Source organism: Ammospiza nelsoni, chromosome 14, assembly GCF_027579445.1.
Source record: "Ammospiza nelsoni isolate bAmmNel1 chromosome 14, bAmmNel1.pri, whole genome shotgun sequence".
NCBI lineage: Eukaryota > Metazoa > Chordata > Aves > Passeriformes > Passerellidae > Ammospiza > Ammospiza nelsoni.
The window spans coordinates 15,875,337-15,896,165 of NC_080646.1; the positions used below are offsets into that span (position 1 = coordinate 15,875,337).

At 42.0% G+C, this 20,829-nt stretch overlaps 3 protein-coding genes across 12 annotated transcripts in view; 2 read left to right on the forward strand and 1 right to left on the reverse strand.

Moving 5' to 3' along the window:
- The window catches only part of UBE2Q2 (ubiquitin conjugating enzyme E2 Q2), a 46,779-nt gene extending 41,441 nt beyond the window's left edge, over positions 1–5,338 (forward strand). Inside the window, exons 10-13 of the mRNA XM_059481969.1 lie at positions 528–576; positions 1,408–1,503; positions 1,938–2,004; positions 3,742–5,338. Of these exons, the coding sequence (XP_059337952.1) occupies positions 528–576; positions 1,408–1,503; positions 1,938–2,004; positions 3,742–3,773 (244 nt within the window). The 3' untranslated portion in view covers positions 3,774–5,338. The remainder of the gene's footprint in view (positions 1–527; positions 577–1,407; positions 1,504–1,937; positions 2,005–3,741) is intronic.
- Positions 5,339–5,485: 147 nt separating this feature from the next.
- On the forward strand, positions 5,486–15,839 carry FBXO22 (F-box protein 22). Of its 9 annotated transcripts, none has more exons than XR_009419454.1 (11): positions 5,486–5,627; positions 5,717–5,849; positions 6,604–6,691; positions 7,097–7,192; positions 8,049–8,213; positions 8,542–8,707; positions 9,753–10,134; positions 10,224–10,293; positions 11,819–11,857; positions 13,465–14,980; positions 15,526–15,839. XR_009419454.1 is itself a non-coding variant. In XM_059482587.1 (11 exons), the coding sequence occupies exons 1-10, from the start codon at positions 5,524–5,526 to the stop codon at positions 13,488–13,490; spliced, it is 1,269 nt and encodes a 422-aa protein (XP_059338570.1). In that variant the 5' UTR covers positions 5,486–5,523; the 3' UTR covers positions 13,491–13,525; positions 15,526–15,839. The 9 variants fall into 9 exon arrangements, 8 of the variants coding, with proteins under 8 accessions (XP_059338570.1, XP_059338571.1, XP_059338575.1 ...); XM_059482587.1 differs by having other exon boundaries at positions 13,465–13,525; XM_059482588.1 differs by lacking the exon at positions 11,819–11,857 and having other exon boundaries at positions 13,465–13,525.
- The window catches only part of NRG4 (neuregulin 4), a 46,493-nt gene continuing 39,994 nt past the window's right edge, over positions 14,331–20,829 (reverse strand). For both annotated transcript variants that reach the window (XM_059482597.1, XM_059482596.1), the window contains exons 5-7: positions 18,444–18,593; positions 14,657–14,736; positions 14,331–14,564 (exon numbers count right to left, since the gene is read on the reverse strand). In XM_059482597.1, the coding sequence (XP_059338580.1) occupies positions 14,548–14,564; positions 14,657–14,736; positions 18,444–18,593 (247 nt within the window). In that variant the 3' untranslated portion in view covers positions 14,331–14,547. The remainder of the gene's footprint in view (positions 14,565–14,656; positions 14,737–18,443; positions 18,594–20,829) is intronic.

A 20,829-nucleotide genomic window follows, 5' to 3' on the forward strand; every position in this document is an offset into this window, starting at 1 on the left:
TGAGGTTTTCTCATGCTCAGATGTTCTGCTGAGTCCCAGTAAGCACAATAGATAAAGTATTTTTGAAATTAAAAAAAGATATTTACATAAAAAGAGCAAGAAAATATCTGGTAATCTCATGTTATTTATAAGTGCACCTGCATTGTTTGAAATGGGGTTAAACTTCTTTACACAATTGAATGTTGTTGGTTTCCTTTAGCTATACATCTGTACCATGTATATGTAGAGTAGCCATAAAAAGTAACTTCCCATTTTCCATGGTCTCTGCAGTTGTGCAGAATAGCTCAGTCAGTGGTTTAACCTAAGTCTAGTTAGCAAACAGCTTTTTTTGTCTCACTATGCTAATATTCTTTGCCCAAGTATGACATGGCTAACTAGTTACAATATATTACTGGTTAAAGGGCATTTCAGCTTTGTGAACAAAGAATTGAGCAAACAAGCTGGCAAGAGCTTAAAGTGCTGTGAGCACTTGTGCCTTTCTACTAACTGCTGATGTCAAGTATATTTTCTTTCACATTTGTTTCTAGGTATGTCCTAGGTGGAGGTGCATTATGCATGGAACTTCTTACTAAACAGGTGAATATGAGCTCTGTTATCTGGATAATAAAACGTGCCTGAAAATAATGAAAATAGGTGCTTCTCTTGAGTTGAAGAATCCTTGTGTGGAATAAACTACACATTCCAAAGGAAACATTAAACCTCAGTCCCACAAGATTTGCCTTGCTGATCTTGTTTGAGATCTTCTTTTCTGCCTTGGGTGGCTTACAGGAGATGTGAGGAAGAGGCAGGCAGTGTGAGCAGGTCGGCTTGGAGCTCTCAGAATCCCTGTGAGGAAGGCAGTGTGGGGAGCAAGACAAGTTGTTTTCTTTTCTAGAAGCCTCTTCAACCACTAAAGTCAGCTCTGGAGAAGTGAGGAGTACAGATGATTATAGTCATAGATGATTTGTGCAGACAGAGTGATTTTCTCTTTAAAATCAGTAAATTAATGAAGTAACTTACTTGCAGGCTCTGGCAGAAACTCTTGTGAGCTCTAGAAGGTAAAACAATGCCAGAGATGAGCAGAATTCTTACAGCTTACTGACTTCATTAGAGACCAGTCTTTTCTACTTCTTGGAAAAAGGAGTTGTAATTTCTGTTGTGACATTGCTGAAAATGTGTCAATGGTGTAAGGATGGAGCTTTTTTTGTTCCTGTCTTGCTGTATTTTGGAAATGTAATTCAGTCTTTGAATCCTTATGAATTCTTAGTACTAGGACTGTATATAATTCTACAGATTTTCTGTGAAAATTAGTAATTGAAACTGGAATGCAGGAAAAAAACTCCCAAAGCAAGTGTTCCAAAACAGATTTGCAAGGTGAGCACAAGAAGTGAGTACATGTTGTATGTTAGCATTCCTTTCCTCCTCCAGGGCTGGAGCAGTGCCTACTCAATAGAATCAGTCATCATGCAGATCAATGCCACTTTAGTCAAAGGAAAAGCCAGAGTACAGTTTGGAGCCAATAAGGTAAATGTGCTGTGTTTGTCAACTACACAAATCACTCTTGGGCTTCTGTTTCCTTGCTGACTTGCATAGAAGATACTTAATGACAGAATTGGTATTGCAAATATATAGATGCATTTCAAATTGTCTGGTGCCAATTTTATTGGCACTTAAATATTTTTTATGTAATTACAAGCATATGAGGTGGATAAAGCCTTGGGATGGGCAGGGTAGGCTTTTGCTATCCTTGTATTGGCAAGGGAGGGGAGGGAAGGACAGTTAGAGTTGGGAGGATTTGGAATTTCTGGTTCTAAGAAGGGAATCTTGAAAGCCAGGAATGTTCTAACGTTGTGCATGGACTTTATTTTTAAGCCTACTGTGGAATTTCCTTGCCAGAACTGGTTTTGAGTCTTGCATGTCTAGATGCAGGTTTTTATATTTTTTTTTTCTCCTTTCAGAATCAATATAATCTAGCAAGAGCACAGCAGTCCTATAAGTCACTAGTACAAATACATGAGAAAAATGGTATGTATGATCTTGCCTCTTTGTTCTTGTCTGCACAGCACCCTGGGAATTGGTGTTTGCCACAGAGAAACCTGAAGTGACAAAGTGTCTTATTTTGGCTTGGGAAGACCATAAATGTTTCTTCCTTCTTTTTTTCTTGCACTAGAAAAACAGTAATGCTTAAATAACTTGACTGTGATCATTGCAACTTTTCCAGTTTACTTGAATGCTGTGTGTGTTCCTGCTGCTTTTGAGAGGCAGCTGCATTTCATGTTCAGCCAGTTCATCTAGGAACCTCACTGTAGCTTTAGGGACTCTTAATATTGGCAGTGTATCTGCTGGGAGTTTATCCCTTCCTCTGAAAGATTTTGTTTCAATGTGCCACGAATCTAGTGGAAATAATCATTAATGAAGAGAGAAAGTGGGGAAAAAGACCTGAGACTAAAAAATACAGTAAGTCCAAGTGAGGTTTACTGCCTGGGAAAGTGTACAACAGAATAGGGAAACACCTGTTTCAGTGTAGGCTTTTTTACTCTATTTAAAGTCTCTTTGCTGCATAAAACAAGTGTACAAGTGCTTCAGGTGTAATTGAATTTACTGTGGCAGTATGAGAAGCCTGAGGCTTTAGAAGGTTTAAGTAGCTTACATGTTACATAAAGGAAGTCAGCAGAATTGGTTCTCTGGTCTTGTGATGTGAGGGAGTCGGTGCACTTCTGGGGTGTTCAGGGCTCTGGGTTGGACACAGTGTCCTCCAGGAACTGAGGTTATTGTGAAAGTGTTTGTGTGACTGCAGTGAGCACCTCAGTTTCCCTGCTGCTAACACAGAACAGAACACCTGTACTCTTGGGAGGGAGATCAAAGATAATGACTTCAACATCATCTCCAGTTTTACAGTATTTTGATCTTGCTGTTCACTAAGCCTTTTGCTCTTTTTGTTTGCTACAAAAGCCAGCATGGCTGCTTACTTGTAGTGCTACAAGTGATCAGTGCTGCCTCAGGAGCTGAGCACAAAGCATTCGCAGTACTCAGTGCTGCTGTGAAGGGTGGCTTAAGCTTTGAGCTGCTACATGCTCTCTGGGACAGCACGAATAGGCCTTGTAGTCACTGTACACACATTTAAAGGAAATCTTACAAGAGGGGCTGGGAGAATTAAGATTGGAGCTCTGGAGGTCTCTAGAAAAAGCAGTGCACACCTGATCAGGTATGATTCAGCTGTTAAACGTGCCAAATTATGTCAGGAGACCAGTTATTCCAGTGACATTTCTGAGCTTATTCCTATGGTAAGATTTGCAGAAGTAGGATAAAATGTTTGGTTGCTTGTGTATGCCTAACTCTACACAAAATGGGATTTATACAAGTGTGCCACTGCAGTCATGTTTGTATGTCTATGTTTTAAACAGCTTGAAGACTTTAGGGGTTTTACCTCTCTTCTGTTAAGTTTGGTTTAGAGCAATGTTCCTCCTTCAGCAGCTTCCCCTTGTTGGTGTTCAGCTTGTCCAGCTCAGGGTAGCTGCTGCCACAGAAATCTGTATGTGCACACCCAAATACCAGGGCAGATCCTGCAATGTGCCACATGGTTTGTCTCCCACTGCTGACTTACTCGCATTTAGGGCACTGAGTAAGTGTGCTCAGCTCGTGCTGAGCTGGCCTGCCTTAAGAGGGAAGGACTGAGGCAGGTTAGGTTCCATCTCCCAGGTGAAGAGTGGGATGCTCTGGACACAGTAGTGTTGGTACCTAACATGTCTCTGTTCTCCACAGGCTGGTACACTCCTCCAAAAGAAGATGGCTAACGCTGAGGACTGTTGTATACCTGGACCAATGTCAACAAAACAAGCTCTTTTTTATGTTTTCCAACACACAGACTCAAGCTATGAGTGCCCCTATAACAGCTGTACTGAGGACTTTAGCTATTAGATAAGTTAGTGGATAATCTGTCAACTGACACGTACAGTATAAGTTACAGCCTTACCATTCCGCTCTTCTTAGGCATCTGGACTGAGCAGTTTGGGCCTTTACCATATTTGTTCTTATGGATTAAGCAGATTTGGGCCACGCCCTCCCTTCTCCCTTTTTTTATTTGAAAGCATAAACTCTCCCTGCAGCAGGCTATCAATTTACTAAAGATATACAATAGGAGTGAGTTGTTCACACACTTCTGTGTATTTCTTACTTTTTGCAAAATGCAGACTGCAGAGACTTGCATTGTATTGTTTCATTTAAAGCCAAGAAGTTTAATACGTTGTTTAATACTGTTTTAGGAAATGTCAGGTCTTGCAAATCACAGTAGTTTTTCTGGTCTAAAATGACAGCGTTTGTAGTATTTTCCAAATTAATGATATAGGAAAAACACATGTATGTTAAGTCATTAAACATTTTTCATGGCTGTATGAGAATATGAACTGTTTATTGGAAAAGATGCTCTTTGTTTAGATTATTTTAAATTTTTTGTTTGGTTTTTTTTCTTTTTTATTTTGTTCTGTTTTTTTGTTTTTATGCAGAGCAAGGCTGTGCCAATAAAACCTTGTAACTAGTCACTTCCACTGGGGCGTCAGAACTTGCTGGGCTGTTCCTGCTACTTGTTGGCTCAACCTCTTTAACAAGAAGAGCCACAGTATGAAGCTTGAAGTTATTTAAAATACTAAAAACCGTTTTAGGTGTTCCATTTTATTAACGGGTTGTTGCAATCATTTCTAAACTAATGAACTTATAAAGTGATTGGCACAAATTGAGATGAAAAGTCCATGAATGAAAAATTTTTATATAAAAACTACAATAAAGTACAAAAATATGTCATCCAATTCCGAGGCATAAGAAATGCTGCCATAGTCATGACGGTGGTTTTGTTATTGAAAGACTAATGGGAACTGTTCTTTCTTTATTAGGAGATGAGTCTGGGTTTGTGTACTTACACAATTTCATTGCCTTACCGGAATCTACTCTTATTTTGGTTGTAGTGCTAGTCCTGTGCACTCCTCGGGGCCGAGCGAAGGGTGTGTTCCGTGGATTAAGCACTTTCAGAAGTGCAGAAGCATGTTTTTATGGTTTTTTTTTTTTAGTTGACTATCGAACTTGTGCTCTTTTCTCTATCAGGCGCCCGCGGGTCCTTGTGCATTTGCTTCTAGATCCAGTTTTTAGCTCGAAAGAAGCGACCTGGGCGAGCTTTGGCGGCGCTCCCGGTGCGCGCTGTTGCCGGGGCTGTGCCGCTGGCCGGGCACGGCGGGGCTGCGGCGGCCCCGGCCTCCGCCCTGCGGCGCACGCTTCGGTTTGGGTTCCATTTCTTCTGGCAGAGTTCCTTGGCAATGTACAGTAATTTGTAAACTTGCATCAAGTTTATGAATAAAAAGCATTTTACGAAGCGCTGTGTCCGTGCTGGGGCCCGGGGCGCGAGGGAAGGGGGGAGGTGAGAGCAGGGCGGGTCCTCCCCGCCGCCAGGCGGCGCCACCGTCGGGGTTCGTGCCCGCTCGCGCTGACCGGAAGTTGCCTCAAGCGCGGAGGCGCGCGGGTGACGCAGGGCAACGGGGCCGGGGAGGCGGCGGGGCCATGGAATCCGCGGCGAAGGGCAGCTACGTTCTCGCCAACCTCGCCGAGGTGGTAGAGCGTGTCCTCGGCTTCCTGCCCACCAAGGCGCTGCTGCGCGCCGCTTGGTAAGGGCCGGGGCCGTGGGGTGGGCGGCGGCCGGCTCCGGTTGGCGGGGGCGGTGCGGCCGACGCGGTGTGTCCGTGCTGTGTTGCAGCGTGTGCCGGCTATGGAGGGAGTGTGCCCGGCGGACGCTGCGGACGCGGCAGCGAATCGCGTGGGTGTCGGCGCTGGAGCCGGGCCCCGCCGAGAACCACGCGCTGGTGCGCGCGCTGGCCCGCGAGCTCGAGGTGAGGGGCGGCTCAGGGGGCGCGAGCTCAGGCTGAGGGGGCGCCTGAGGGGCAGGAACTCGGCGCCTTCGTTTAAACGCTGAAGGCGCTTCTTCCAATTGCTCGGCAAAAGGGACGTGCTCGGAGGCGTAGGCGATTTTGACAGTTCAAATGTTGCGTGTTAATACACCGATCAAAACGCCGCGGATTTGCAGTTCAGGGCACATCTGTTCATCGCTGCAATCTTGTTAAGAGGTTAACCCTCTTAGGGTTGGACACACTGAGTAAACACTGCAGGACTTCTCTGCCTGGCAGGATTTCTTTCCAGTATTAACCTGGTGCTGGGCCTTCACTACACAAAGATTCATGTCAGGGTCTTTCTCAGTAGACAGGCCTCAGCAGATCAGTGTTAAACCAAGTGGGACAAGAAGCGCCTCTATACTGTTTCCGAGCGTCAGCACTGGTGAACAGTAGATGCCAACAACCATGAATGCAAGGAGTTTAGATAAAAGAAGGAGTAGAGTCATGGACCAATCTGCTGAGCTGTTCTTGCTTCTGTGAGGTTTGGGTCAGCTTCCTGCCTGTGGGCAGAAGTTCGTCTGGGCACTTCTGAGGCTAATGAGAGGTTATCTGCTGGCTGAGGGGAGCCTGGTGAGGGGGGGAGGGCACCGACGTGGGCTGGCAGGGGAGCAGGAGCAGTTTCTCCTCAGTTTCTGCCCCCACTTTCCCTCCACTCTGTCCTGTCCTATGTACTCCTCCGCCCGTGTCTTTGCAGAAGGTGCATGTGCTGCCCCAGACCGTGCTCTACATCGCTGATGCAGAGACCTTCAGCGGGCACGAGGAGTGTCACGAGCAAAAGAAAGGTAAAGGCTGGGCCTAACTCACTTCCATTTAAAGACAGGCTGGGCTGTAAGCAGAGCACAGTCAGCTGAGGGGGAATTCTCTGTGGTTTGATTTTAGTGGACAGGAAATGTTTTGCAAAAGCCATGACTGCGTGATATTGCATTTGTGGTAGGGAGCAGCTCACAGAATCTTGTTAATGTGCACAGATGGGTTCCTTTCCCTTCTGAGGAGGACGCTGAGTGTGTTTGCCTGCCGGCAGCCCCGTGCTCTCAGGGAGCAGCACAGAGCAGCGTGCTGTTACCAGGGCGGCCACTGATGGGCAGCATTGGTTAAACAGGACGGGGTTGGCTCAGAACAGTGGGATTTGCTCAGAACACACTTTTACTGCTCTCTGATGTTTTTTTGGTTTCTTCTTATTTTAACAGCCAGAAAAAGAAACAGCAAAGAAACAGCTCTCGCCCTTGAAAAGTTGTTGCCAAAGCGATGTCAGGTTCTTGGACTGGTCACCCCAGGGATTGTAGGTAGGAACAAAATGTGTGGGTTTTGAGAGGTCAGCTTGAAGGTGTCATCTCCATTGTTCAGCTCTGGCTTCAATTTTAAGGAGTTCAGTGTTGCTGCTAAGGGATGTGGAGCTTACTTCATGTATTGCAGTTATAATTAAAAGGGTTGATTTAATTGGGCAGGCAGCTTTCCCTGGCACCTTAATGCACTTATTGAATGTTGCTTGGATTTATGGCTACATTTCAGTCATATTGTGACTAACTGTAGAGGACATCCTGGTATATACCTTTGTGTAATGGTCTGGCAGTAGGCATATGCAGTAACTGGAAAATTCACAGCCTCCTGTGGCAGGCTTTTTCTCATGCTTCACTTTTATCATTAGAAACTTGTTTTTTTATAGTTTCTCACCTTAAATTCACTTTCCACATTATAAGTAAGGTATTTGATTGTTGTCATTACCATATTTTAATAGTACACTCCCAGTTTTTGTGCCAGTTTTGCTTTATACTGTCATCACATGCTTATAGGACACCTTAAAAACTTGAGTATGTCTGTGTGCCTGCAGAAGTTGGCAGGAAGGCTTGTATTGCACTGGTCTTGTTTTCTTAATGTTTTATATTTGATGTGCCTGGGGAGATACGTGTAAATATATCCATGTCAAAACTGACTTCGGTGGGATCGATAGCCAGCAGGACTTAGACATTTCATCTTTCCAAAACATTAACAAAAAAATCACAGGTTTTTTTAGGTAAGTTGTTACAGAAATAGATTGTCATGCTTAATATCACCTGAGCTGTTCAGCCTCTTTCTGCCTGTGTCATGTAAATGAACGTATTAGAGTCTCTGAACACAAGATGCTTGGTTTTGTCTCTGTAGTTACCCCGATGGGTTCAAGCAGCAATCAGCCTCAAGAAATTGAAGAGGGCGAAGCTGGGTTTGCTCTGTTGTTTCCCAAAATTGATGGGGTGAAAATTCACACCTTCCATTTTTCTAAAGATGTGAAGAACAGGGTCTTTGATGAAAGCAAGTTTGCTGAAGCAGGTATGTTGTTTTTCTCTCCTTTATGTGGGCTTCTGTGAGATGCTGCTCTCTGAGGTGCCAGTGGAGTTCTGAGTAGAACCAGCAGCTTCTGCACTGGCTCCAAGAGCCTCTGTGGGGCTGTAGCTGGTGACTGCATTTCTGCTCCTCCCAGTCCCTGGAGCAGTAAGGAAAAGTTATCCAAGTATCAGTTTCCAGTTCCTTCAGTTACATTTGAAGTGGAGCTGTTCAGAGGGAGGTGTGATGTAATATTTGAGGAGAAACTAGGATGGTTAAACTTCAGAGTTCAGGATTTAAAAATAAGGGGATCAGTGTTGGCTTTTGTTTGTAGGTCTGAAGAATAACCCAGATCTCCGTGTTGTTCTTCTGTTTGGCTACAACTCCTGGAAGACTGGAGCTACTCGATTTCTTCATCAAATAGTCAATCCATTGAATGAGAAAAGTATCATCCTGGCTGGAGGACAAGTGGAGAGCTTTACATCACTGACCTCTGAGAAGTAGGTATTTTTTCCAAGGTAAATGATGAAAAAGATTTAACGTGAGAGAAACATTGCAGATCCACAGCCTTCTAGTTCTATTGAAAATCCCCTTTACCAGTAGTAAAATTACAATTTCTTAAAGGAAAAATGCCACAACTGCTACACTGTGATGTAGCCAGAAAAGCTGGAAGCTTGGTATGGCTGTGTTACAGTTTGGATTCTGGAAACCCAGCTAGGAGAAACCCAATGAAAAGGCAATTTCTAGCTTCAGATACCTTTGTGTGTTTATTGCAGTCAGCATTTCATCTCTGGAGTTCAGGTAAATGAGTTCCTGTTGTGGCAGAGCCCAGGATGTGAACGTGTGTGTGTGTATGTGCCTCAGTTTGGCTCACAGCACGGAGCAGGAGCTGCACACACAGCAAGGCTGTGCCCCAGGAGCTCACCTGAGCTGCCCTGGCTGCTGAAGGACACGGCATTCCGTCCTGTGGAGCACGGTGCAGCCATGCCCATGGCTCCTCTCATCCCACTGTGGGTCTGGAGTCCATACTAATATGAATGTTCTCCTTGCCTCTGATTTGCCAGCTGCACCATTGCCCCAGATAAGAGAGCTGACCTTAAGTAAAGTCACAGCAGATAAAGGTTAAGTATGTAACTACTTGACCCCGTGTGTCCTGGCCAACCAATTTAAAGCAACATGAATCCAAAACCTTTACTGACTGCTGCCCTGCCTTACTGTATAAATCCTCAGTGCCTTTGCTTGTCCTAAGTTTAACTGATGTTTTAGTTGAATTGCAGAGCTGTGACACACACAAACTGCTGAGTGAATGAGTGAAACAAGTTTATGGTTAATACCTAGAAATGGATATGGAAGTTTTTCTTTGTGAAAGGTTGCTACACAAAAACATCGCTGAAATATGAAGTCTTTGGTTTGTTTTTTAACTCTGGTTGGTATCAGAATCACTGCAATGTCAGCTGCTTTGAAGCTAGGTCAGCTGCAGCAGCAGTTCAGCCTGGTGAGGAGTGATCCCCCAGAATGCTCTGACTCGGTGCCGTTGCCTTGCAGTACCCACGCCCAGCCCGGTGACGCCTGCGGTGTGGTTGGGTTGGCTTTCAGCGGCCCCCAGATCCAGAGTGCCACTGTCCTGCTGGACCAGGACGTGGCCGATGAGAGGACGGCAGAGGCGGCCATGCAGCGTCTCAAAGCAGCCAACATCCCCGAGCACAACACCATTGGCTTCATGTTTGCCTGCGTTGGCAGAGGATACCGGCATTACAAAACCAAAAGGAATATGGAAGCAGATGCATTCAGGAAGTTTTTTCCAAATGTGCCCCTCTTTGGCTTTTTCGGACATGGGGAAATAGGATGCGATCGAATAGTTACTGGGAATTTCGTGTTAAGAGAATGTAATGACATAAAGGATGACCTGCTTCATGGTTATACTACTGTAATGACTCTAATTCACCTTGGTTCAACTAAAGCAAACCAAGCATAAGTGAGGTGTAATGCTTCAGTGAGCTGTTTGTTTCATTTCAGAGAGCTGAGAAGTCTGGAAGAGTGGACATCTTGCAGTCAAAGCCCCTTCCAAAACATAAACATCGTTTTGGTAATGTTACTGAGTCTTGTAGTTGCAATAGAGTTTACTGTAATATCTGTGAGAAAACCTTGCATTTTTTGTAATCCCCTGTACACATCAGAATTGCAAGAAATTATATTTGATGGAAGTCTGCATTTGAAGAAAGCCTCTTTCTTCCAAAATGAAAATGATTTCTACACATTGTAGAATACACTGAATTGGAAGGGACCCATCAGGATCGTTGAGTCCAACTCTTGGCCCTGAACAGAACACTCCAAGAATCCCACCCAGTGCCTGAGATTGTTGTCCAGACTCTTGTTGAGCTCAGGCAGAGCTTGGTGCTCTGACTGCTTTCCTGGGGAGCCTGTTCCAGTGTCCAGCCACTCTGGGTGAAAAACTTTTCCTGATATCCAACCTAAACCTCTCTGACTCAGCTTCATGCCACTTACTCGAGTTCTGGCACTGGTCATGAGAGTGAGGAGATATTGATGACCACAATAGGGATTCCCCTCAGTCTCCTCCAGGCTGAGCAAACCAAGTGTTGTCAGCCACTCCTCATAAGGCTTCCCCTCCAGATCCTTCACTTCCTCATGGCATTCCTCTGGACCCCCTCTAAACTTGATGTGTTTTTTATACAGAGGTGCCCCCAACTGCCCCCAGCACTGGAGACTGCCCCAGAGCAGGACAGTCCCTCCCTGGCCTGGCTGGCAGTGCTGGGCCTGATGCCCCAGGACATGATTGGTCCTCCTGGGTGCCAGGGCACGGCTGGCTCAGAGCCAGCTTGGCACTGACCCCAGCTCCCTTCCCAGAGCTGCCCTCCACCCTCCTGCTCCCCAGTCCCTACACACAACCAGGGCTGCCCTGTCCCAGGTGCAGAATCCAGCACTTGCCACTGTTACATTTCATATGGTTGGCGATTGCCCTTTGTCAATGTCTCTGCAGGGCCTCTGTCCTTGAGAGAGTTGACAGCTCCTCCCAATTTAGTGTCAGTGGGAAACCCAAACCCAAATGTAGAAAGAAACTACTTTGATGTGCTCTATTTATGCATATAAAGCACTCTAGAAAAACTACTGATGCATTAAATCTACCGTTTCCTGGATTTTATTTCTAGAGAGATGCAGAACTTTCCCAGAGTCCTATTTACAAAACTGAAGTTTTACTAGATAAAATCAATGAAAATCTTTAGAGAAAAGTAACTAAGTACTTGTTAAATAAACACAGAAGTATGTCAAAGTACCTTGCCTTCTATTCTTAGAGAAAAATCTCTTATTTAAAGATGTCCAGCTAAAATTTCAGCTGGGCTCACCACCTTGAACTGAATTTCAGTTGCTCAACTGTGTGACTCAAAATATAGTGGTTGCCTCTTCTCCTGTAGTGTGATTGCAGTCTTTTAAATCCAGAGTGCTTAGAAATGTCTATCTTTCAGTTTCTATAGGAAGTTTTTGCACTTAATTTTGGAATTGTGGGACACACAAGATCTGGCTATATTATATTTATATAGAGACTTTAAGTAAGACTTGTTCTTCTGCATGTTTTTCCCATGCTTTTACATCAGTCACCTGTTTTGATTGCTGCAGCTGGCTTGCAGTACCAAGTAAGTAAATTCAGCATAGTCTCAGTATAGCTAATAATATATTTGCTGCTTTTTAAATTCTTTCCTCCCCTTTATTTTCACGTAGTAATAGAATGACAAGAAAATAAGTTTGATTTTGCACTATATCACCAGATTTCTAAATGCTACATCAAGCAGCTGGCCCATTTTCAGTGTAGTAAAAAGAAAATACCTGTATGTTGTACAACAAAGTAACAAGTTTTGCTTTAAATGTACCAAGGAAGATTTCAGTTACCAGCTTTATTCCCATGTCTAGTTACAACTTTTCCTGAACTTGGCCTAGCAAGCTTTAGTAGGGGTGTATCTGTCGTGTGCATTAACTGTTGGAGTCAGTTGAGCACAGACAGCACTTCCCCATGGCTGTACTGATGATGGGGTTTTTAATTAGAAGATACTGTGAGCTGTGAACTCCCAGTGGCCATCTGTGGATGGAAGATTAGTAAGTGTGGGTGTGACTTGGACAACATTTAGTTATTTCATTTAGAGGGAAACATCTGGGAGTATGGTTCAATTTGCAGAGAAGCCCCTTGCTGGGAGGTGACTGTGTTATTTTAGCATAACCAGAATGTCACATTTGGCCCTTTGTGTGTGCATAACCTTCATGTTTAACAGGACAGAAAGGAAATGTTTCATTTCTGTAATGCAGAAAGGATTCCTGGTGCTGCCAGCCATGCTGAGCAGCCTGGGAGGGTTAACTGGTTGCTGTGTTAGAGCAGTGGAAGGGTGATCAGCCACGTGTTCTCAACAAAGACTCTGCCAGAAGGGCAGAGAATGATGCTGAGCTCAGACAATGGCACAGCTAAACCAGAAGCACCAGAGTGCTCTGCAGGGGAACATAGTGCAGAAAAGGGGGTGGAAGGTGAGGGGGTCTGCATCAGAATCCAGGAATCCTCTCCAGCATCAAGAAGTGTGAGATGAATACCCTGGAGCCATGCTTATAGCTGGAACCACTGGAATGTCTGTCCCAGGCCACACCATGCCTTCCATGTGACAGGGAAATGGTCTAAGTGATAAAATTGCAACATCTGTGATTAAAGTGTTTTGCTATCCAGATTCATTTTGCCTCCATGCTGTTATTTGCTCTTCAACCACAACAACTCCTGAGAGAACCCCAAATATATTTACTTACAAGATGCATGTACCAAAAGGTAGACATAATTGATAGAAAGTTTTGCAGTGCCAAAATTTATACTTCTGTCTCAAAAGAAGCAAGCATGAGGTTTTAAAGTGGGTAAAGTTACTTAAATGAGTATTCAGCTGTTGAGGCAAATGTAAATAGCAGGACTACTCAAAAGATTTTCTCTACACCTGTGTTTTTATACATCTTCAGATTGTTTCTTTTGGAGATAAGAAATCTCTGTTCTGAATTTCCTCTCCTTTCAATTAATGAATTTTCTCAGGTAATCTTCCCTTCAATACAACCTTATAAATCCCATATAATGTCCTGCTAGGTAATGTGCCATTATGGGAACATATCTGATTTTTTGCTGGTTTCTGCCTCCAGTGCTAGAAATAAGTTAAAAAAAAACCTGTTCAGTTCACATTTTCTATGCCTCTGACTAACCAGACATTCTCTTTGTCTTTTGAAGGCAAAAAAAAAAGACATGGACCATGACAGATGGCCTCTTTTTGTCTGAGTAAGAGAATCCTGTAAGAGACCAAAGTGTGGTATATAATATATCAGTGTGATCAACAGATGCTTATGTGAACAAAAGAAATAAATCTTTGGAGAGGGCAGCATTTCCTTCAGCCAAGATACCTGTCTCAATAAGAGTTTGTGTCAAAAATTGACCTGCTGAACAAAATTCCTGATTTCTGCTATCTGAAATGTAACTGGAATAGTCAAGGTAAAGGTTGAGTTTCCCTCAGTAATCAAGAGATTTTCAGAAGAAAGCCACACAGAATTAAAAACCATCAAGGTAGATTGATGTTAGTCTTGTTTAGTGTTACAAATGTACACCAAACTCTGCCTAAAAAATTTTAACCGTTACCAATCTCTTTTCTTAATATTTCCCTTTAATTCTAATTAAAATAGTGTGCCAGGAACCTGGGCAATAAACTCCCAATGGTACCTCCTGCTGATGTTCTGTTACAATAAAAAAAAAAATAATAAAAGTAAGTATTAGCTGGGAGAAAAGTGAGGGTTTTCCCCCTACATGTGGTAAGGGTGTCTGGAACAAGCCAAATTCAGGACATGTATCACAAATGCCAATTTTGAAACTACTAAATCAAGATAGGCTTCAGCTCCTCGGGGGAAATCCTGTGAAAAATGAAAAACCCCTATCAAAAATTCATAATATCACCTCACACTAAAATCCTGTGATATCTCATATTACCTGTGCAGTGAAAAAAAATTGTATTTTTTTTATTTCCCATGTAGTAAAACCCAAGATTATCTCATGCATCTCGCTGTGCATTATTGAAAAGCATAAAAAAATCTCACAGAATTCAAACATAAATTATAGTGATTTCTGTATAATTGACAGTTTTAAAAGTACACAGAAACTCCATTAAGTGCAACTGTTTAAGTCTTAAATGTCTTCTCCAATGTGTCAGCCTCCTGTTTCAGACAACTTTCTTCTCTCATCTTGCTTACCATGTCACCCTCTACTATTTAGATTCTTAGGGTTCCTTTGCATGTTGTTTCTCCACCATTCTTCCACTCTAATGCTTTAGGCTGTTGTTATTTCTGAAAAATAAAACGTGTGACTTTTAGTAACAAAAACTTCATCCCCCACTTGCCTTGTGGAGTCCGGTCATTTAATTTTAAACTGTACTCACTGTTGCAGCCATTGCTGCTTGTAGTTTCAACTAGGTTGGCACCACACTCTGAAGAACTTGTCCTTGGAATGGAAATTTTCCTGACCATAAAAAACAAAAAGAAAACAACAGAGAGAGAGAGAAAAAAATACACACAGAGTGAAAAATTTATCAGGGAAGAGACAAATTAATAGAATGATTTTTCCATGGGAAAAAGTGTCATGGATCTTCTCCAATTAGTTTGTAATTAACACTCATTGCTTTTGAGAATCATGTGTTTGAGGGAGAAGAACAGAGATCAGAGGGCAGTACAGCATTTGGAACTACATGGCTTCTCTCCTGAAGGTAACTGTTTGATTTCTTAGGTCTTTATTAAAAAATTTGGTAAATAGCACAGAATTATTTATCAATTCTCTTAGTGTTTGGAAATGATGTGAAATTTTCCATATTTTGTTGAAGAGAAGCAAATCTTGTAAATGGAGCTGATCATTTGCTGTCTAGTTCCCTTTCCTTTAATAGTAATCAGACACCTGCTCTCTTGAGAAGAGTCATGAGCTATTCTCTGTTGTGTCCAGTTTGTGTCCTGTGGTGATGTAACTCCTCCACAAAGTCTGTTGTCTTGGACAGCTTAAATGGCTTTATTCCTAGACCCTGTTGTTTTGGCTGGCTGAGTTCTTGTTCATCAATATTACACTTTACAGGTCATTTGGCACTTTAGCATGCACTTACAGTGAAATATAGAAATTAGTTGCAGATTTATTTTGGTTTTTCCTAGGGTTTGCTCTATTCCTCTGAGCTATATGTGTGGCATTTAGGCTTATCTATTGCTTTTAAAGAAAATCTGGCTTATGTGGCATCTCTTCTCATCACCTTTCTTATTCTTCTTCCAGTAACCCTGGCAAAATATGTTTGTGGAGGAAGAAGACCAGATGGACGTGGTGTGATAGGTGAATTGCTGGAAGCAGAATATGCCATTTGTTCCTCAGTAGCAGTGTAATCATAGCAGGGGGTTTGTACACTTCCCTGTTTTGCCCATGTCAGAAGGACAGGAGGCTTTATCAGCACTGCTTGTTGGAGAGGGTGGGGGGTTGTTTCAAGATGGAGAGCAGCTAGATCTGTGTTTGCCCTGCCTCCATGTGCTCTGCAGACTGGAAAAAATAAATCATGAGCTGATAAAAATGTGATGACTCAGTTAAATGCAAAAGGAGAATTATTTCCCACTGTTCACCCAGAGCTTTCATGTGCAGCCCTACTCTTTTATGGATTACTTTCACTGTAAGTAATGATTTAGTTTTATAAGCAGAGCAATGCAACCTCCACCCTTGTATGTTGAATGGATTTGTTTCTAGGGAGCATGAAATGCACTTGCACATGCTTGGTCCTCAAATCTGCCCCAAATAGCCTGAGAGAAAGAAAACTTGGAAAGGAGGGAGGTACAATGATACAGATAAGAAAACAGAGAAAACAGAGCACTGAGTTCAATATTCCAAATGATTTGATGGATAATTTTAGGAATTCAGTTCCCTTGTCCTGAACTTCAATTAGTATCTCCTTTTCTGCACCCCTCCAGATTACATTACTGTTTATACTAAAACCTCACTAGAACCCTCTGCTGAAAGAGCCATGGAAATGCTCACTAACACGGGATCAGGAAAAAGACTTTCTGCTCTCTGATTGTGGATCAAAAGTCTTTGTTAATAAAGTGGAGCAGAGGAAACTTTAGCACAGTGTGTCTGTTAACATTTTAAACTTAACATATCCTGTCAGGAGGCCAAGTGAGAGATGATGCAAACTCTCAGCTAACCCTTACAAGCCCTAGCTCCACCCTCTCCTAAGATAGAGGTGATAGATGAAGTTTGAGAAAAAAATGGAGATTAATGGCAGCTCTTAGCAATAATACTCATTCACTCAGCTGAAAAGAGGGGAGTAGATTAAAGTATCCACTTGAGACTTCTCATGTGTTGGTCACTTCAGCCAAGAGATAAGGACTTAGTAAAGTGTTTCATTTATAGATGAGTTCTCTTGCAGGTGACCATCCTACATCAGCCTCTGAGGTGTAAAGGTAAGACAATTTTAGCCAGTTAGGTTCTTTTACCTGTACTAAAGAAGTTCATAGTGGTTTTATGAGATTTCCCAAATTAGTCTGGTGTGTAAGATGGGGTTCAAGGACAACTAGGTTATAACTGAGTTGTTGCCCTTTTTATTTTGCTAATAAAGAGGCACTAGTACTTGTTCTGCCAGTCAGGTAAAGTGTGAGTAAAGAGAAGTTGATGTTCTAACTGTCTAATAACAGAATTTTCACAGACCTGTCATTGCTATCACTCTAAGCTTCTGTACTTGGACCATAAAACTCAATAGATTGTCTCCAGCTTTCCCCCAGTTTTACTGTATGTGAAAGAAAAGGGATCTTTAACACATGACTCTCTGAAGACTTTTTTTTTCCTTTTCTCAGAGACAATTTTACTTCTAAAGAAATACTGTCTGTATCTCTATGAGACTTGAATGAATTTTTCTTAAGCTAGTTTAAGCTGTATTTTGTTCTAATAAGTTTATAGTAATTTGCAAATGTTTTTAGCAAACAACTGCTGTGGCATTCCATGGCTAAGCAAAATTAATTTAATTAAAATTGCTAATGTGGGGGGTATCTTTTGCAACAAGGGATTTTTTTGTACCAACTGTTTTATCAAATGCTCTCTATCTCTTCTAAATGCATTCAGCTGTGGGAGAAGCTGGCATTCAGTGGGTTTCCATGACAGCAGCTGAGGTAAAACCAGACCAGCTATTCCAAAGGTCGCTCATTGAAAGGCACAGATCAGAAAAGTTGATTTGGCAATGTGACCATGGGAGCACAAAGAACAGAATTGCAAGAACCTTTGGTTATCATAACCTAGGAGAAATGCAGTATAGGAGCAAAGAAAAGATTGTGCAAGTCTGTGATGGGCAAGAATTACAGGGGCTATAAATTGCCTTATAGAGAGACACAGAGATGCATAAACACATATTGGTATATGGCAAAATGAGTTCTTACAAAAAGTGCTGTACTCTAAAAATAAAGAGGGGACACAGGTGCATTGCACAGGTGCAAAATAGAGAGGGCATTGCAAGTGAAGATGATAAGTTTGTTTGGGTTTGCTTAAGTGTAGTGATATAAGTACAGCATCAAATAGTTGCCTCAATCCCAGTAAATCTTGTGGTTTCATTCCAAGTCCTAACATGCCTAAAATGCTACTAAAACCAACCCTGCAGCACTTCCTGTCTAGCATTGATGTTTGCCTTCTACTCAAACCTGGATCATCCTGGACAAATGAGTAAGCTCTCTGAGTTGTCCTAAATGCTAGTAAACATCTACCTGGAAGTATTCTTCAATGTCATTCTTTGCTTAGTTTTCCTTTTTAGACTGGGAGTGGTAGAAGAATTAGGATCTGGTGGCACCAGCTGCTTCAGTTACCAACTCAGTAGAAACAGTTTCTGATCCCCAAGCACTTTGTTAATTTACCTCTACTTCTCTCTTTGGACTAATGTTTTAAAATGTTAGCACTAACTCTAGATGGACTGCAAAATCTCAGACAGGGGTGTACTATGGGTGTTTTTTACAAAGCAGCTGTAAGTAAGAGCTTAGAACTGAGAAAACTTCAAGCCAGGAGTTGGCAACAAGCAACAAGTTGAGACATCCCCATTCATTATGCTGAATAACCATACAACCTTATGGATAATTCATTACATACTTTACATTCAAATAATTAGTACATGATTACCAGAAGAAATTTCTACTTGATTGAATAGCTTCAGCCTTATGAATCACTTTTACCTGCAAAAGAAGTAGAATGCTCCAATTACAAGAACTCCTAGAAGAAGAAGGGAAGCCAAGAAAGCTGCAAACAGGTCACCTTTTGTTTGGGATTTGATGCTGGGCAGCAAAACTTCCTCACAACGAGCTCCTGTGTAATTCTCAACACACCTGGGAAACCAAGTTGTATTTGGATTAGATGGTAGCTTGTCATCTACAATGAAAAGCACAAAAGGCTTCTTCTGGGTAGAGAATTTGTTATGACTCAATTCAAAGGTTATATTTGCTTCACAGCAAGCTTTCTTACAGAATTTCCTCTCACCTAGTGTTTCTGGAACAAGGGGAATTAGGCATGTTGGGCATCGAGTTTACATTCTGATCCATATTGCTTTTATATATTAACTTTAATGTACTCATCACTGACAGATTTAATTAATTAAGCCTACTTCTTTAGTGTTAACTATGTTCACACAGTAGTCATGCTTTGTCTTCCCTGTTTCAGGTAACTTTCTAGCTTCCTTTGTTGAAAATAGTAGTGTCAGCTAAAGAGATCAAGGAAATGAGAATTCACTGAGGCACAGTACAGCTTAAACTGCAGAAGTGGTTTATGCAGTGTAATATTTCATGCCAGAACATGCTACATGCTTGGTGAATAACCCCCTCTTGGAGAGACCTGCCTAGAAGTCTTCTCTACTATGCTTATTTTCTGTGTTGAGCTTCTGAAAACCTCTTCTGAAGAAAGGATTAAAACAAATATGGTATTTTACCATGGTAAAATGGTATGATATTTTAGTAAAAATAAATAAAATTAATGGCTTAGTAATTAATATTCAGCCAAAAATAGGTAGGTTGAAATTAAACTAATCTTCATTTATTATGTATTTTGCACTTATTCTGCTAAGTTTTCTTAAGGAATTGATTTCATTACAGAAAATGGGAAGCACTTCTTTCAATATCTAGATTCTGTGTGTATTTTTTATACATGTAAATTTGCTTCTCTCTATTTCTATTACTAAAGATCTTGCTCTTTCTTGCTATTTCTGGCACTGAAGTCATAATAATCTGTGACATAAGCAATCTCAGGCTCCAGCTGAGAAAAATGGGCTAAACTCTGCAACATACTTGAAGTTCTCAACTGCCATTGGCAGCTGCAAGGTGTAATTTCAGATGAGGGGTAAGAAGGTGGAGAGGGGAGGAACTGCCAAAAAAGAAGAACGTTTAGCATATCTAACTAAGACCAAAGGATCCCTGTGAGTTTTCTGACATGATGCCTGATCCCACTACACTTTCTGTAGGTTACAGACCAGTATTTCAGTACTGCTGGCCTAAACCACTGCACAAAGAGTTACTACCCTTTTATTTTAATTCTTTGTCTTTGGAAATATAATAGAAGATTTAGGCACTAAAAAAAGACATCTAATTATCATCATATATTAAAGCTCTGCAACTGATCAAACAGACAGCATTTACTAAGGACAATCTGAGGCTTTTCAAAGTCATGATGTTTCACTGCTGGGAGAAGCAAGGGTAGGCAGACTGCTCTGATTGCTTGAGATAATGTTCCAGATATTTATTCTAAGTGTAGTGGCTTTTCAGTGGCCTATTTCTGAAATACTGTAGAATACTTTAAGAATAGAAGTGTAGTTTGAGTGGGGCATTGTTCTCTAGCAAGTGAGAGAGAAATGCTTTGAAGAGCTGAATAGAGTAACAGGGAAAGAAAATGGAATAAGAAATTCATAGGAGTATTCTTGAATAGCAGTGAAAACTGGAGAATAATGCAAGGCTAAAATGATACAGGAAGGGAAAAAATAGGTTTTGGCATCAAATTAAGGCTCATGGAAAAGTTCTAAAGTGTAAAGGGAGTAAGTCAGTAGCCTAAAGAGCAGAATACAGCAGGAGGAAGATAAGGCAGTCACAGCTGCAGAGAGCTGCCCAGAGGATCAGGTAAAGGGTAAGGGTTACTGAACTGCTGTGATGCAGGAGAGTGAGTTGGTGTGAACAGTGCATGGGAGCTGTACTCATGTGCTGCAAAGACAGGAGGAAAAGAACTGGGAATGTGTTGACAGCACAGCAAAAGGGTCACTGAGATCACAGCACTTCCTACAAAACAGAAAACAGAGCCAGATGCTTAAGGTAGTCACAAGTCTTTAAGAGGGAAAAGAGCTTGAAGGCCTAAGATGGTAAGGGGAAAACTATAGTGATACGAATCCAAGGTTACAGCAAAAAGAAAAGCCTATACTAAAGAAGCAAATGCCAAACTTAAGACATCCTGGATGCTGAACCTTTTAATTCTGCATGGTTGTAACAAAAACAAGTTGTAGAAATATGACTAGCTGGTTTGCCAGTATCTGTTTAACTGTGAGCAGTGCATTAGGGATTACAAAACTACCCATCCATTTTCTCTAAA